Source organism: Magnolia sinica, chromosome 15 (genome assembly GCF_029962835.1).
Source record: "Magnolia sinica isolate HGM2019 chromosome 15, MsV1, whole genome shotgun sequence".
NCBI lineage: Eukaryota > Viridiplantae > Streptophyta > Magnoliopsida > Magnoliales > Magnoliaceae > Magnolia > Magnolia sinica.
Genome location: NC_080587.1, coordinates 614,974 through 628,461, shown reverse-complemented (window position 1 = coordinate 628,461; position 13,488 = coordinate 614,974). Strand labels below are relative to the sequence as shown.

Sequence of the window (13,488 nt, the reverse complement as noted above, 5' to 3'; positions counted from 1 at the left end):
CGATCCACTGAATACAAGAATTAGTAGCCAAATGTAGGTAAAGTAGCTTATAATCATTGCCCAAAACAAAAAGTTGAAAATCTCAGCTGTATTCTCATGTTAAGCTTCCAGCATCATGGGCGCACGGTAGTGGAGCCCGTTATATAATTACTGAGGTGAGGCCCAAGAAACAGTAACAATGCACCGGAGGTGCGTAGAAACCCGAAATGTGAGGAAGGGATGGAGGGAGGGAGCGCATGGTAGCAGTTACCCATAGATAATTACCGAGGTGAAAGCCAAAGAAACAGTAAAAATGCGCCGGAGGTGCGTAAAAAACCCGAATTGTTAGGAAGAGTAGATGAGCCCTTTAAAAGAGCAATGGCTTTGGGTCAAACCCTTACTCTCTCAAAACGCAGTAGCAGAAATAGAAGAAAACGAAGAGAAGAGGCGGGAGAGGAGGAGAAGAAGAAGAAGAAGAAGAGGAAGGAAGAAAGAAAGGAGATCTGACCTCAATCTCGTTTTCTCTCTCTCTAAAAAACCCTAATTAGGGTTAGGGTTTTTTTTTTTTAAAAAAAAAATTATTATTTAAAAAATTCTCTTAGGTGGGGAATGGAAGGAGGCGGCAGTTCGGGCGGGGGAGGGACTGGGACTGGTGGTGGTGGGACTGACGTCGAGCTCCTCTGCAAGACGCTTCAGGTGGAGCACAAGCTCTTCTACTTCGATCTCAAGGAGAATCCACGTGGCAGGTATTTGAAGATCTCGGAGAAGACGTCAGCCACCCGGTCCACCATCATTGTCCCCGTCTCCGGCATTGTCTGGTTCTTGGATCTCTTCAATTACTACGTCAACAACGACGAGCAGGAGGTCTTCAGCAAGGAGTTGCAGCTTGATACCAAGGTAAGTGCTTCATTTCTCAAGTTTTCATCTTTTCTTAGTTTGATGGGTCTGTTTCAATTCGAAAGATTGCATCTTTTATGGTTTTAGATCTGTGAATTTGACGGGATTCGTGTCTGTGCTTTCTTTTAGGTGTTCTACTTTGACATTGGAGAGAATAAAAGGGGGCGGTTTTTGAAGGTAATTACATTGCATTCCCTTGCTTTGTGAAACAAAGCAAAGTTTATTTATTTATTTATTTATTATTATTATTATTTTTTGGGGTTGTGAAGATTGAATTTTGATTGAATTGTGCCTTTATTGGTATGTATAATTGTTACAATGCTTGTTGTATTGAATGTTGTTGATGCTTGTGCTGTGGGTAGTTATGGTTATTGTTTCAGGATTAATGGGTAGAATTCTCACTTTTTATTGGATTTTCTAGACTTTCAGAATGTGACAGGCTGACAGTCGCAGCTCTTCTTTTTCTTTTTCTTGTTCCTAATGAAAGCTTTTATTTGATCAAAGAATATTTGCATGTCCATTTCTTCTGTGTTTACTAAAAATTATTACTTCCCAGGAACCTATGGTACAAATTTCAGGACAATCTGATTTATATATAGGGACCAAAATGGATTTTCAAGTTCTAGGGGGCCTGTGTTAAGGGGTCGTTTGGATGGTGGTAAATGGGGCAAGTAGTAAATGATTTACTAGCAAATCATTTACTACTTGTGCTGGATGCTCTAATTTACTAGTAAATCATTTACTAGCAAAAAGATGAGATTTCATTTACTAGTAAATGAGGAGATGGCGACAGCTTTATTTTTTGTTTTTTAAATGAAAGCCTATAAGGCAGATTTCATTTACCATTTACAGGCTATCCAAACACTGTAAATGATTTATTTACAACTTATTATTATTATTATTATTTTACACACACCCACTCACACCACATGGGCACTCGATCCCTGGTCCCAATTTTGAAACTCATGTGAGTCTACAACTTAAAGCCAAACAGACAGGCTAAATCATTTACAGCCTTTAAATGATTTACTAGTAAATCATTTACAATGTAAACCCTTTACCACGATCCAAACGACCCCTAAATATTCGTGAAATGGTCAGGAAACTCCACCTAGAAGTGACTCTATTCCTGTTATGCCAGCCCTTCATACAGGAAGATCAGCCCTGGCTCTATTCCCCTTCCCAAGCCTAAAGCCCCCACAGAATACCGCCCCAAAACTACCCCCCCCCCCCCCCTCAAACAAACAGACCCAACGGCCGCTCCCTCCTTCAAGGATGTCCTTCTCCAACATCCCTATCAACCTTCCGACCCTTCATCCTCTACTACTCCTATACCCGACACCTGCATTCCCCACTCCACCCCATTGGAAGAAGGACAACCCATTCACATCAACCTTACTTCCTTCAATATAGCCAGAGCAGACCTAAAGGATACGATCGTCATCATCTCCAAGGACGGTGCTACCATGTCGCAGGTTAAAGATTGGATCGCTGAAACTACAGGTTTTCGTCCCGGAAACTACATCATCAAACCCTTAGGTTATAACGAACTGTGGGTTAAGGTTTGCCCTGGACTCAACCTGAAAATGCTTCTAATGGCTGGCCACTTGCATTCTGGAGGTCTGGTTGCGAAGATGATGAACTGGGAGGAGTTCTCCATTTTCGGTACGGAGAAAGTTTGGTTCCAAGTTTGGGGTATCCCATTGGAACTCTGGTACGATGAATTCTTTATCTTGGTGGCGGCTTTCCTAGGGTCTTTCCTCAACCTCGATCCAAAGACAAAGCTAGGTGAGGAAATTGGAGTTATCAGAGTGTAGGTAGAGAGGAAGAAGGGTTCCCCATCACCCTCCCACGTCCGAGTTCTCGTCGACAACCGGTCGCGGGAATTCCCAGTAGTGAGAGAAGTTCAGGAAGACTTACACCCTTGATGGGGTGATCTCTGGTGCTCCAGAGAAGGTCCTCCTCCGACTCCGTCCGCCGAGGTCCTTGAACTAGTACTGTGCTCCCGCGGAACTTTGGATGGACGATCTGACCCTATGACACGTGTATCCATTTCTCTACCTCAGCCGCCCTCTTCCGCCCAAGTACGCCTTCGAGCGATGAGCGGTCAGACGAAACCTCAGGATTCATCGACGTGTGGCTTCTCAGCGTCCGATTTCGGCTTCACGTCCAGTCATCCTGACTCCCTCCTTACTGCCAGCAGTCCTCCTCATGTCAGCGCGCCAGCTACCTTCGAGGACGTCGATCTCATCCCCCCTATCTGTAGGACACGTGTCAACTTGGACGGTGCGCGTTCTCCAGATCCTGCTTCTGAAGATCTTCGCATATTGTCTCATCCTTCGAAAGGTTTAAATATCTCGACACCTGGCATGATCCCTCATGACTCTCTGACAAATTCATATCAGGTGGCTGCTTTGCGAGATCTTCCAGAGACGGTACGTCAACTGTCATCGAGTGCTGACTGTCAGCTGTCATCTGAGGCCCCTTCCCCTCTCTCGAGGCGATGCGTGTCCCTTAAAAAGTTCATATCGAGCCCTTTGCGTCGGCGCGTGACCCCGAAAGCTTCTTCACACGTGCACATTCCACCGCTTTCAATTGGTACCCCCTCGTCGGGTTCGGGTCCGGGTCCGGAACACAACCAATACCTACGTAGTAACTCTGAAGATGACTTCTCAGGGCGCGAGATGTCAAGCTATTCCGAATTCCAGTCCCGATCATCCTCACCACCTACTCACTATTCTCCAGACGATGTTCTCGATATGGGCCCCATAACCCTCTTTCAAGAAACCCAGAGTGAAGTGATCATCGCAGAACCCCTCCAGATATGTGCGGATCTCCACCAACAATAGCAGGAAACTGGCTTGGCAACGTCTTCTAATGTCGACAGCGTCGAACTTCTCGATAAGATGCATAATAAACGCTGGATCAGGGATGCTCTCGGATGTGTGGGAAGATCTCTCGGGCTGTCTTTTGGAAACAGGTTGGAGGATTATATCGCGTTATTCCAGTGCATCGAAAACAAAGGGAGACCACTATCAGAACCCCGCTCTCACGCGAGGCCCTCGCTTAAAACCGGTAGCAATTGCGAACTTAGAAGGCTGGAACCAAGTCCAGGCCTTAAATTCGACTCCTCTTCCAAGCACAAGAGGCATGGTTCTCGGGGAAGTTCAGTTGCTCCATGAAGATTTTCTCTTGGAACGTTAGGGGGCTGGGTTCAAGACAGAACCGTAGTCTTATTAAAGCCTCTGTCAATAGAAAGAACCCAAATATTCTTTGTTTTTAGGAGACTAAGGTGCCAGTTTTCAAACAAAGTCTCCTTGCTTCTCTGTGGTCGGCGTTGGATGCAAAGTGGGTTACGCTCGATGCTTCAGGATCTTCGGGGGGCATTCTCGTTGTGTGGAAAGCTTCCAAATGGGATCTCCAATCGGTTTCCAAAGGATCTTTTTCCATCTTTGTTACCCTTAAAGATACGTCTTCCAACTTTGTCTGTCTCCTATCTATAGTTTATGGTCCTTCTGTTGAGTCTGGTAGCCCTGATTTCTGGGGTGAGCTAACTCTCGTTAGACATTCCTTCCCAGGCCCCATACTGCGTGGTTGGAGACTTCAACATCGTTCGTTTTGCGAATGAGCATTCCCGGTCTAGAAGGGTTTCCCTTGAAATGAATCGCTTCTCCTCTTGGATTCAATCTCAGGGGCTCGTTGATCTGCCGCTTCTGGGGGCCAAGTATACTTGGACGAATGGCCGAAGCTCCCCCATCCAATCCAGGCTGGACATGTTCCTCATCTCTCCGGAATGGGTGGAGGTCTTTCCCTCAATCCTCCAGACGACGCTGCCTCGAACGACTTCGGACCATTGCCCTCTGCTGCTCCTGGAAGAGGAAAACTAGGGCCCAAAACCCTTCTGAATCAATTCCTCATGGTTCAGAAAAGAAGGCTTCAGGGAGAAGATTTTAGAATAGTGGTCATCCTTCCAGGTCGAAGGATTTGCGGGCCACAGGCTGTTATGTAAACTCAGATTACTAAAGCTAAAGATCAAGGATTGGCTCCACGAGGAGACTCGTATGAAAGAAGCTGAATCAGAAGCTCTTCTCTCAGAGCTCCAACAAATAGATGCTTGTCAGAATGAGACTCAGATCTCTAATGAAGTTTTGCGAAGGCGCATTCAAATTATTCAATCTCTATCGGCCGCTGCTCTCCAAGAAGAGGTCTCCTAGAATATCAAATCCAAGGCCAGATGGATTGCTAAGGGAGACAAAAACACTAAATACTTCCATAGCATAGCTAGTATGTGTGCCTGATCCAAGGCTATAGTCAGCATCAACGATAAGGGAGTGTGGATAGATGATAAACAGGCTATCGCTGACCTCGCTATCAACCACTTCAAAGGCTTGCTTTCTGCTGAATCTCGGGACAGACTTCGTCTTGACAACATCCAATTCAGTAGCCTTCAGACAGCTGATGCTGCCCTCCTCGAAGCCGACTTCTCTATCGAAGAAATCAAGGAGGCAGTTGACTCATTGGGAGGGGACAAATCTCCCGGTCCAGATGGTTTCCCCATTATCTTCTTCCAAACTTTCTGGGAGATTGTCTGCCAAGAAGTGCTCCTCTTCCTCGAGGAATTCCATAGACGAGGTTTTCTATCCAAGGGCCTAGGTGCTTCCTTCATCGCCTTCATCCCTAAGGTCTCGGGCGCGAGTTCGTTTGCTGATTTCAGACCAATCAGTCTGATTGGAGGTCCCTACAAGATTCTCGCCAAAGTGCTTTTTGCTCGCCTTGCAAAGGTTATCGGGAATCTGATTTCGCATAATCAGAACGCGTTCATCAAAGGCAGACAAATCACAGATTGTGCTTTAATAGCCAACGAGATCCTTCACTCATACCAGAAATCCTCCAGAGAAGGTATTTTCTGCAAATTGGATATTGCGAAGGCCTACGACCATGTTGACTGGGACTTCCTCCAATATATGCTTCTTCGTATGGGATTTGGGGCTCGATGGAGAAATTGGATTTAGGCCTGTGTCAGTTCCGCCCACTTCTCTGTCTTGCTGAATGGCTCCTCCAAAGGCTTCTTCAAGAGCTCGAGAGGACTGCGCCAGGGGGACCCCTTGTCCCCTTTTCTTTTCCTCCTCATTGGAGAAGCATTTTCTAAAATGATGACAAAAGGTCAGGAAGAAGGCATCTTAAGAGGTCTTGCTATGCCTGGGCTACCTCACCCCATCACCCACATTCAATTTGCTGATGATACTCTGATTTTCTCTGAAGCCTCCTCTTCCTGCATATCCAATTTGCATACAGTTCTTTTCTGCTTTGAAGCGGTCTCCGGCCTTAGTATTAATATGGCTAAATCCAAACTATTCGGGATTAACGTTTAGCCTGGAATTCTCCGCACCTTCGCAGCTTCTCTTGGTTGCTCTTCAGACTCTTTTCCAACTACTTTTGTGGTCCTCCCCCTTTCTATAGGCCCCCCGCCCAAATCGCCGTGGAACAAAAACTTGGGGAAATTTCAAAATTATTTGGCGCGGTGGAAATCTCGCTATCTGTCTCTCGGAGGCCGCCTCACCCTTATCAACGCGGCTCTGGCTAACCTTCCCCTCTATTTCATGTCTCTCTTCCGATGCCCCTCTTCTGTGTTGAATGCTATCGAAGCCATTAGGAGGGACTTTTTGTGGTCTGGTAAAGATAACCAGAACGGCTTTCATCTCCTCAACTGGAAGGAAGTCTGCAAGTTTTTTCGGGAAGGCGGAGCAAACGTCAAAAACCTGAGGCGAATGAATTTTGCGCTATTAGGTAAATGGACGTGGAGATTAGGGATAGAACCTGAGGCCTTATGGATGAGAATAGTCAAAGGGAAATACGACCAATCTCAGGGAGGTAGGTGGACTAAAGACTCATCTCGCTACAAGGCTTCCCACCTGTGGAAAGGAATCCTCAAGGCTAAACAATCTGTTCTCCAATACATCAGCTTTGAGCTGGGAAGCGGGTCCGCCATTTGCTTTTGGGAAGATCTTTGGATGGGAGACACGTTGAAAGATCGGTTCCCTAACATTTTCTGTTTGGACCCTGATAAGAACAGATACATTTCTGAGTGCTATTCTCTATCAGCGAGCAATATCGTCTGGGACATGAGATGTACTAGAAACCTCAATGATAATGAGATTTCTGAATTTGTCGACCTCATCGACTGTATTTCTAAATCGGTGCCGCAGCCCTCAGCTCCTGATAAACTTATCTGGAAGATTCATCAGTCAGGCTCTTTCACAGTCAGGTCCCTCTACTCCTCTCTCTCTCCCTCTCCAACCTCTCTAGTTCGTGCTTCCCCCTTCATCTGGAGAATCCCGGCTCCCCCCAAAGTCATTTGCTTCGGTTGGTTAGCGGACCGTAATCGAATTTTAACAATCGACAACATCAGAAAGAGAGGTATGCAGATAGTTAACATCTGCTTGTGCTGTCTGCAAAATGCGGAATCGGTAGATCATCTGCTGGTACATTGCCCATTCATATCTCAAATCTGGCTAGACTTCTGTCAAAGGTTCAACATATCCTGGTGTCTTCCTCAATCGGCTCATAACCTCCTGGCTTCTTGGCACGGATTCAGGCTCGGAAAACATAGAACCTCCATTTGGAGAATCTGAGCAAATCTAATAATAGTACATTCTCATAACAATATCATATCTTGTTATCACTCTTGTTCTAGATGGAGGATGGTGGTGCTGCAGGCTACACTAGACATGCCAGTAAAAAATTGCCAACAAGTTGACCACTTAGACTTGCAGGTTAACCAGGTGAAGTCTTTCCAAACATTTTCTTCATTTGTGAGAACAAGAGGACTGCTGAGAATGCCATATGCCAAAAATCGGGGTAGGACACTCATCAAGTGAGTCACACATGTATGTTGATTCTGGATTGTTGGACTTTTTCTCTGGAGTCCATTTTTCTCGTACAAATTTGACCTGCTTCATCAGCTGGCAAATATTATTTTTAGTTGACGGCGTGTTCATGGTGTTCCTACCTGATAAATGGCTTGGATCAATGACAAGTGTCCTGTCTACCGAGATTTCAGACACCTGTTCTGTACCCTCATGTGAGGTTCCCTCATTGAATTGCCCAGCTCCTCTTCATGACTCTCCTTGGAATCATCTATATCACTTGTCGTAGGAAGCATGTGCAAGACACAAGCTCTGTAGGGCCCACCTTGATGTTTGTTTTAAATCCATTTCACTTTACATAAAAAAATAAGCTTGATCCGAAACTCAGGAGGGTCACACCATGGGAACAAATTAAAATCATGACTGAAAACTCTAAACTCACTTGATATGGCCCATAAAAGGGGATTACCATTTAATCTCAAAAGTGAAAACCCTGTTGTGCTTTGGAAAATAGAGAGTATTTATAGTGTGTGGTTGAATCTTTCCCATACAATATGCCGGTCACTTCATTTCAGCACTTAGTAAAGTCATGCAATTTTATTGTTGGCTACAATCACATAATTCATTAATAATAATATCTTAAGAGGGTTTAATTTTCATGGCCATTAATTTTTCCTCTCTCTCTCTCTCTCTCTCTCTCTCTCTCTCTCTCTGCTTCCAATTGCTTCTGTAGCTATGGGGGTTTACTGATGAATATAACAAATGGCCAAGTTGTATTGGTTATGGTTGGGACCGGGATGTGTGGTCCCCTCACTAAAATTCCCTGATTCATTCCAACTCCAGATCGGGACAAGTCCCACCAAACTGAGGTGAGTCTTGATGAGTCACAACAAGTTAGGATGAGTTGCACATTGTGCCTTCTCCGGCGCATATAAAAGTCACGGGTTTCATTTCTAAATCCCATTTCTCTGTTTTTGCTCGAATTCCAAACTTGAGTAGGATGGAGAACTCAATTTGGGAGATTCCAATTTCATCCGCTTCGACATGACCTCATTCAAATCTCTGGATTTGTGTTTTGAAGATTTCAGGGTATTAACCCTTTTAGGTTTTCCACGTAAAGGATTTATTTATTTATTTTTTGGTAGTATAACACATGTTTTGGGCTTAAATCCAACTTCAAATTGTATAAGAGAAATGTGGCAATTACGTCTCTTGATCGGGACTGTGATCGGGTGTCACCATGTGGATGTCTATGGGCTGAAATTTGAAGTGATTGGACAACTATGACCATCCAATTGTTATTAGTTTTGCTGCTTGAATGTGGACACTGCTTTAACCATTCCTTTTGTCAGCCACTGGCTGGATGGCTACCACAGTTCAATCCCGTTGCTTTTTGGGATATGGCCTATCCACTTGTTGGGCCCATCAAAACAACGGTCCCAATCACCAGACATTTTGCCACCCGTATGGTGATGAGGGAACTGCATAGTATTTCTATGCAGTGACCCGCATATGAACATCGTCTAGATACAAATGGCGTTGGTACAATCCAGTTTTGTTTTAATCAGATGATCCCTCATTATCTCTGTTGTATTTTCCTCCCTTATTTTCCTAGTATTAAAATTTTTGGTTGCTCTTAGAAAGAAAAAAAAAAAAAAGTGGCATTGTGATGGCATTTGCAGCCCATATTTCACATAGTTCCAGGAATGGCAGATGCAATCTGGACACAAATTGATTTTGTGTTTTCTTCAACACAATACACAGCTTCATGTGGCATATTTACTTTATTCTACACATGAAATCCAGAACCTCACAAGAATTCAATACTTGAGAATTTTGGTATATTGTATTTTTAAGGTTTATTTTCTTTTCTTTGTTTAGTACAAAAATGGCATTAGATTTGTTCTTCTTCAAGCAAAAAAAAAAAAGAAGTCGTTCTTGCAATTTCTTTCCCTACAAATCTAGTTTTGGGAGTGATGAAATGGAACAGGAGGTTTCAAGAAGTGCTAAAAGGCAATGATGATTCTATGCAAGCAAATAGTCTGAAAGCCTTAGGCCCTGTTTGGTTGCCACCTAAAAATGAGTTCTTCTCATTTTAGTTAACAGTAAATATGTATTAGAGATTTGGTGAGGATTAGAAATAATCTTGATAACCTACTATTTATGTAAACTATGAACGTAATTATTGTTAACTAAGATGAGATGAAATAATTTTGAAGTGGCAACCAAATAATGCCTTATGATCTTTGCTTGAACCTGTGAAGCTTTTCAAGTCTGGATTCATCTTCTTTATGTTGTCTGTTTTATTTAATTTGCATTTGGGTCCATCTCACACTAACTGTTGTTGCCTTGGACTGTCATTTTGTTTAGAGGAGTGATAGGGTCCTTAAATTAGTGCCTTATGATCTAGTCTGCATAGGTGGGAAACATGTTCGGTTATGCTAACTGTTGATCTGGAGGCTCATCATAAATAGGGGATGCCCTGAAAGTCTCCCAGCTTGGAAGATCATAAACTGGATGGATGGCCAGGATCTTCCAATCTCGAAGAGGCATCGCCTGTTTTGCGGTCCATACAATCATTAGTCTGAATCACTGAACCAGGAACCCACTTGTATGAACTGGGTGCATCAGGACCCTATAAATTTTCTTTTGTTTAATACCAATGTTATACGAGGGTATGTTACTTCAAACCTGGAGACTTCTGTGCAAACTCTAACCTTGCCTGGCATAGCTGGGGAATGCTAATGAATTTTCTTCTTTGGCAGATTTCAGAGGCATCTGTCAGCAGAAATCGGAGTACAATTATTGTTCCCGCAGGTAGTGCCCGTGATGAAGGGTGGGCAGCATTCAGGAACATTCTGGCGGAGATCAATGAAGCCTCACGACTTTTTGCACTCAACAATCAGGTGTGTTATGTGGATTATCCATTTTTGGGCTGGTTTGTGTTCTAGACCCTCATTTGTTCTCAGCACCATTGCATGTTGTCTGTTTGTGTGAAAACAGCAAAATTCCGAACCTTCTGAACGACTTGCAGGGCTTTCAGACGATGTGGGTGCTGGATTCATATCAGGTCACATTGCTCAACCTGCTTCAACATCCGACTTGAGTGTTGACAGGACGGTCGAATTGCCCCCTCAGGATGAAATTGGAAACTTGGGAGTTTCGAAAGTGATCAGAGCAGATCAAAAGAGGTTCTTCTTTGATCTGGGGAGCAACAACAGGGGCCATTTCTTGAGGATTTCTGAAGTATGAAGCAACTTCCCATTGGTTTTCTTACTATCAACTATCATCTATTTTCCATTATTTTGAAACTCCATTCAGAACTTGATAAACTCATCAACTGTTGATTAATGGGGTAATTAGATTTTTCAAAAGCTCAATCATCCCTGATAACTCGCTAAGACTACAATATCCATTTCAAACTCGAGAAACCATTAGTTAGGAATCGACTTGAACTTAGGCCATCTCTTGTCGTGAATCTAATTTTGAGTTTTTAAAACTAAATTTACTTTTTGTTATATTCACTTGTTCATTGCCTAGTCATGAACATCATCTTACATGATGTTTTGAACTTGCAGGTGGCTGGGTCAGATCGCTCTTCCATCATTCTGCCCTTGTCTGGGCTGAAGCAGTTCCATGAAATGGTGGGCCATTTTGTGGAGATCACAAAAGATCGAATCGAAGGAATGACCGGTGCAAATGTCCGGACGGTGGAGTCACAGAGATGAAAATGGCAGGTTGGGTTTGGCGAGTTGTGAGTTCTCTTTACATTTGCTAGAGCTGTAGGTATCCGTTTGATTAGGGTGCGATTGTGCAGAGCATGCTATCTTCTTCTTTCTTTCCTTTTTTTTTTTTTTTGTCCATTAGAAATAATGTCGGAGGAATTAGAGTTGTCTGCCAAGATTTCTTCCAAGGAATAAGAACAGACCTGAAATTATGTAATTCTTGCATTTTGTTGGTATAAAAAACTCGCACCCAAATTGCCTGTGAATTATATTGGTCAATCCTACTGTGTTTATACTGATTTTTGTCATTACACATTAAGGTAATCAAACTCTCACTCACTGTGTATCTGATAGGCTGCCAGAGGGATTATATGCAGGGTGGCCTTGGGTTTTAAGTTTGTACTAGTGGGTCTGATGGTCTGAGTGTTCCAGAGCCTGTTGATTGTATGACCTTCATCATGGATGGACCATGCCCTGAAAGCCTCCTGGAGTGGAACCTAGCCAACTGATTGCTGGCCCTTAACTGTGTGGAACATGGATTTCTTTTCTCAACCATATATTTGGAGGCTGAATTTCAAGGGTCAGTATCTGGAGCATGGTTGATCCACCATTGGGCCCATCAGATCAGTGGTCTGGATTGCGCAATCACTGGTCATCCTTGGTTTGAGGATGCTATGGTTCCTTCACAGTTAAAATATTTTCAGCATTCACATGCTCAATCTTCCCTCTGCTGGGAACATTGAAAAACTTGGGAAAAGATGATTTCTGTTGTTTGACAAAAAAGTAGCAATGGAAACTGCTTTTCATTCCCAAGGTTTTGCTAAAAAAATGTGGATATTGATCTCTTTGAACTGAGAATCCAAAACGGGGACATGGAAAATCCCTATGAAATCCTCGGGAAATGCTCAAATGAAAACTGTAGAATCCGACAGTTATACTGTTATTTGATTTGAAGCATTGTTTTTCATTGACAGTTATACCGTTGTTTGATTTGAAGCATTGTTTTTCATTGACAGTTATACTGTTGTTTGATTTGAAGCATTGTTTTCGCTGAAATGTTATGACCCGCTAGAGCTCTCCTGTAACCATTAAAATCTACCCAAAGTTTATTATTATTATTATTTTATTTTATTTCTTGTTTTGATCATCTTTTGCAAATCTACCAAGGTTTCTTAGAGGAGAAAACTCACATAAGTGGAATTTGGATTTTTTTTTTTTTTTGGTAATTTTTCTCCTTCCTAAATTGGCCTTGGTTATTGTAGGGCCATTTGGATGGGAGTAAATAGAGGTAAATAGTATCTTAGGTGTGTTTGGATGGGAGTAAATGCTTGTAAATGGAAATGATATGGCATTAAATGTGCATGTAAATGAAATCATTTCTATGACAGAGGATTTGGGAAGTAATGGGGTGAAAAGCCTTTTTTGAGCTCTATGAGAAAGGATTGGAAGTAGGGGTGAAAAGCCTTTTTGAGATTTCTTGGAGAGTTGTACGAGTAAACAAAGGTACCACCAGGCATATGTCTGCCCCACACTGTCACACCGATGATACTATGAAACAATTCAATTATTGGCTACATCACTAAAATCACATTAAAATAATAATTTAAACCGGTAAAAAAAACATTAGTAAGTTGCTCATTTGTGGCCTCTCCAAGGCTCGAAATTTTCTCATTTTCACATAAGTATATATTTTAATGGGCTTACAACAATTCTATCACACACACACACACACACACACGGAAATGCTCTCCTGTGAACCAGTTCGTACGTACTACATATGAACTTTTTTGAGAACCCATCATACGTGATGTGGATCCAAAATCTGAACTGTTCATGTGAAGCAGAACCTCGTGAAACCCTCCCGGCACCAAGTTTTACTTTGATCTAAAACTTTGATGGGCCATGAAAAATGAAAACAGTTTCCTCCCTTGATTTGCATTTCTCTTTGCTATGGCCCACTAGAATTTTAGATCAGGGTGAAAATTTGTCACATGGGGTTTCATGGGATTCCACATCACATG

The 13,488-nt window shown here is 43.0% G+C and overlaps 1 protein-coding gene across 1 annotated transcript; it reads left to right on the top strand.

Annotated features, from left to right (window-relative positions):
* Positions 1-217: 217 nt before the first annotated feature.
* On the top strand, positions 218-11,733 carry LOC131227194 (transcription factor Pur-alpha 1-like). Its single transcript, XM_058222950.1, has 5 exons — positions 218-876; positions 1,006-1,053; positions 10,508-10,648; positions 10,746-10,988; positions 11,321-11,733. Exons 1-5 carry the CDS (start codon positions 589-591, stop codon positions 11,468-11,470), a joined length of 870 nt encoding a protein of 289 aa, XP_058078933.1. The 5' UTR covers positions 218-588; the 3' UTR covers positions 11,471-11,733.
* The last annotated feature ends 1,755 nt before the right edge of the window (positions 11,734-13,488 follow it).

Excerpts from the sequence above, each read along its gene's own strand:
- LOC131227194 (XM_058222950.1), top strand. The coding sequence starts at position 589 with ATGGAAGGAGGCGGCAGTTCGGGCGGGGGAGGGACTGGGACTGGTGGT. Across the intron at positions 1,054-10,507 it reads AAAGGGGGCGGTTTTTGAAG|ATTTCAGAGGCATCTGTCAG; the intron begins GTAATTACATTG and ends CTTCTTTGGCAG. Across the intron at positions 10,989-11,320 it reads ATTTCTTGAGGATTTCTGAA|GTGGCTGGGTCAGATCGCTC; the intron begins GTATGAAGCAAC and ends TTGAACTTGCAG.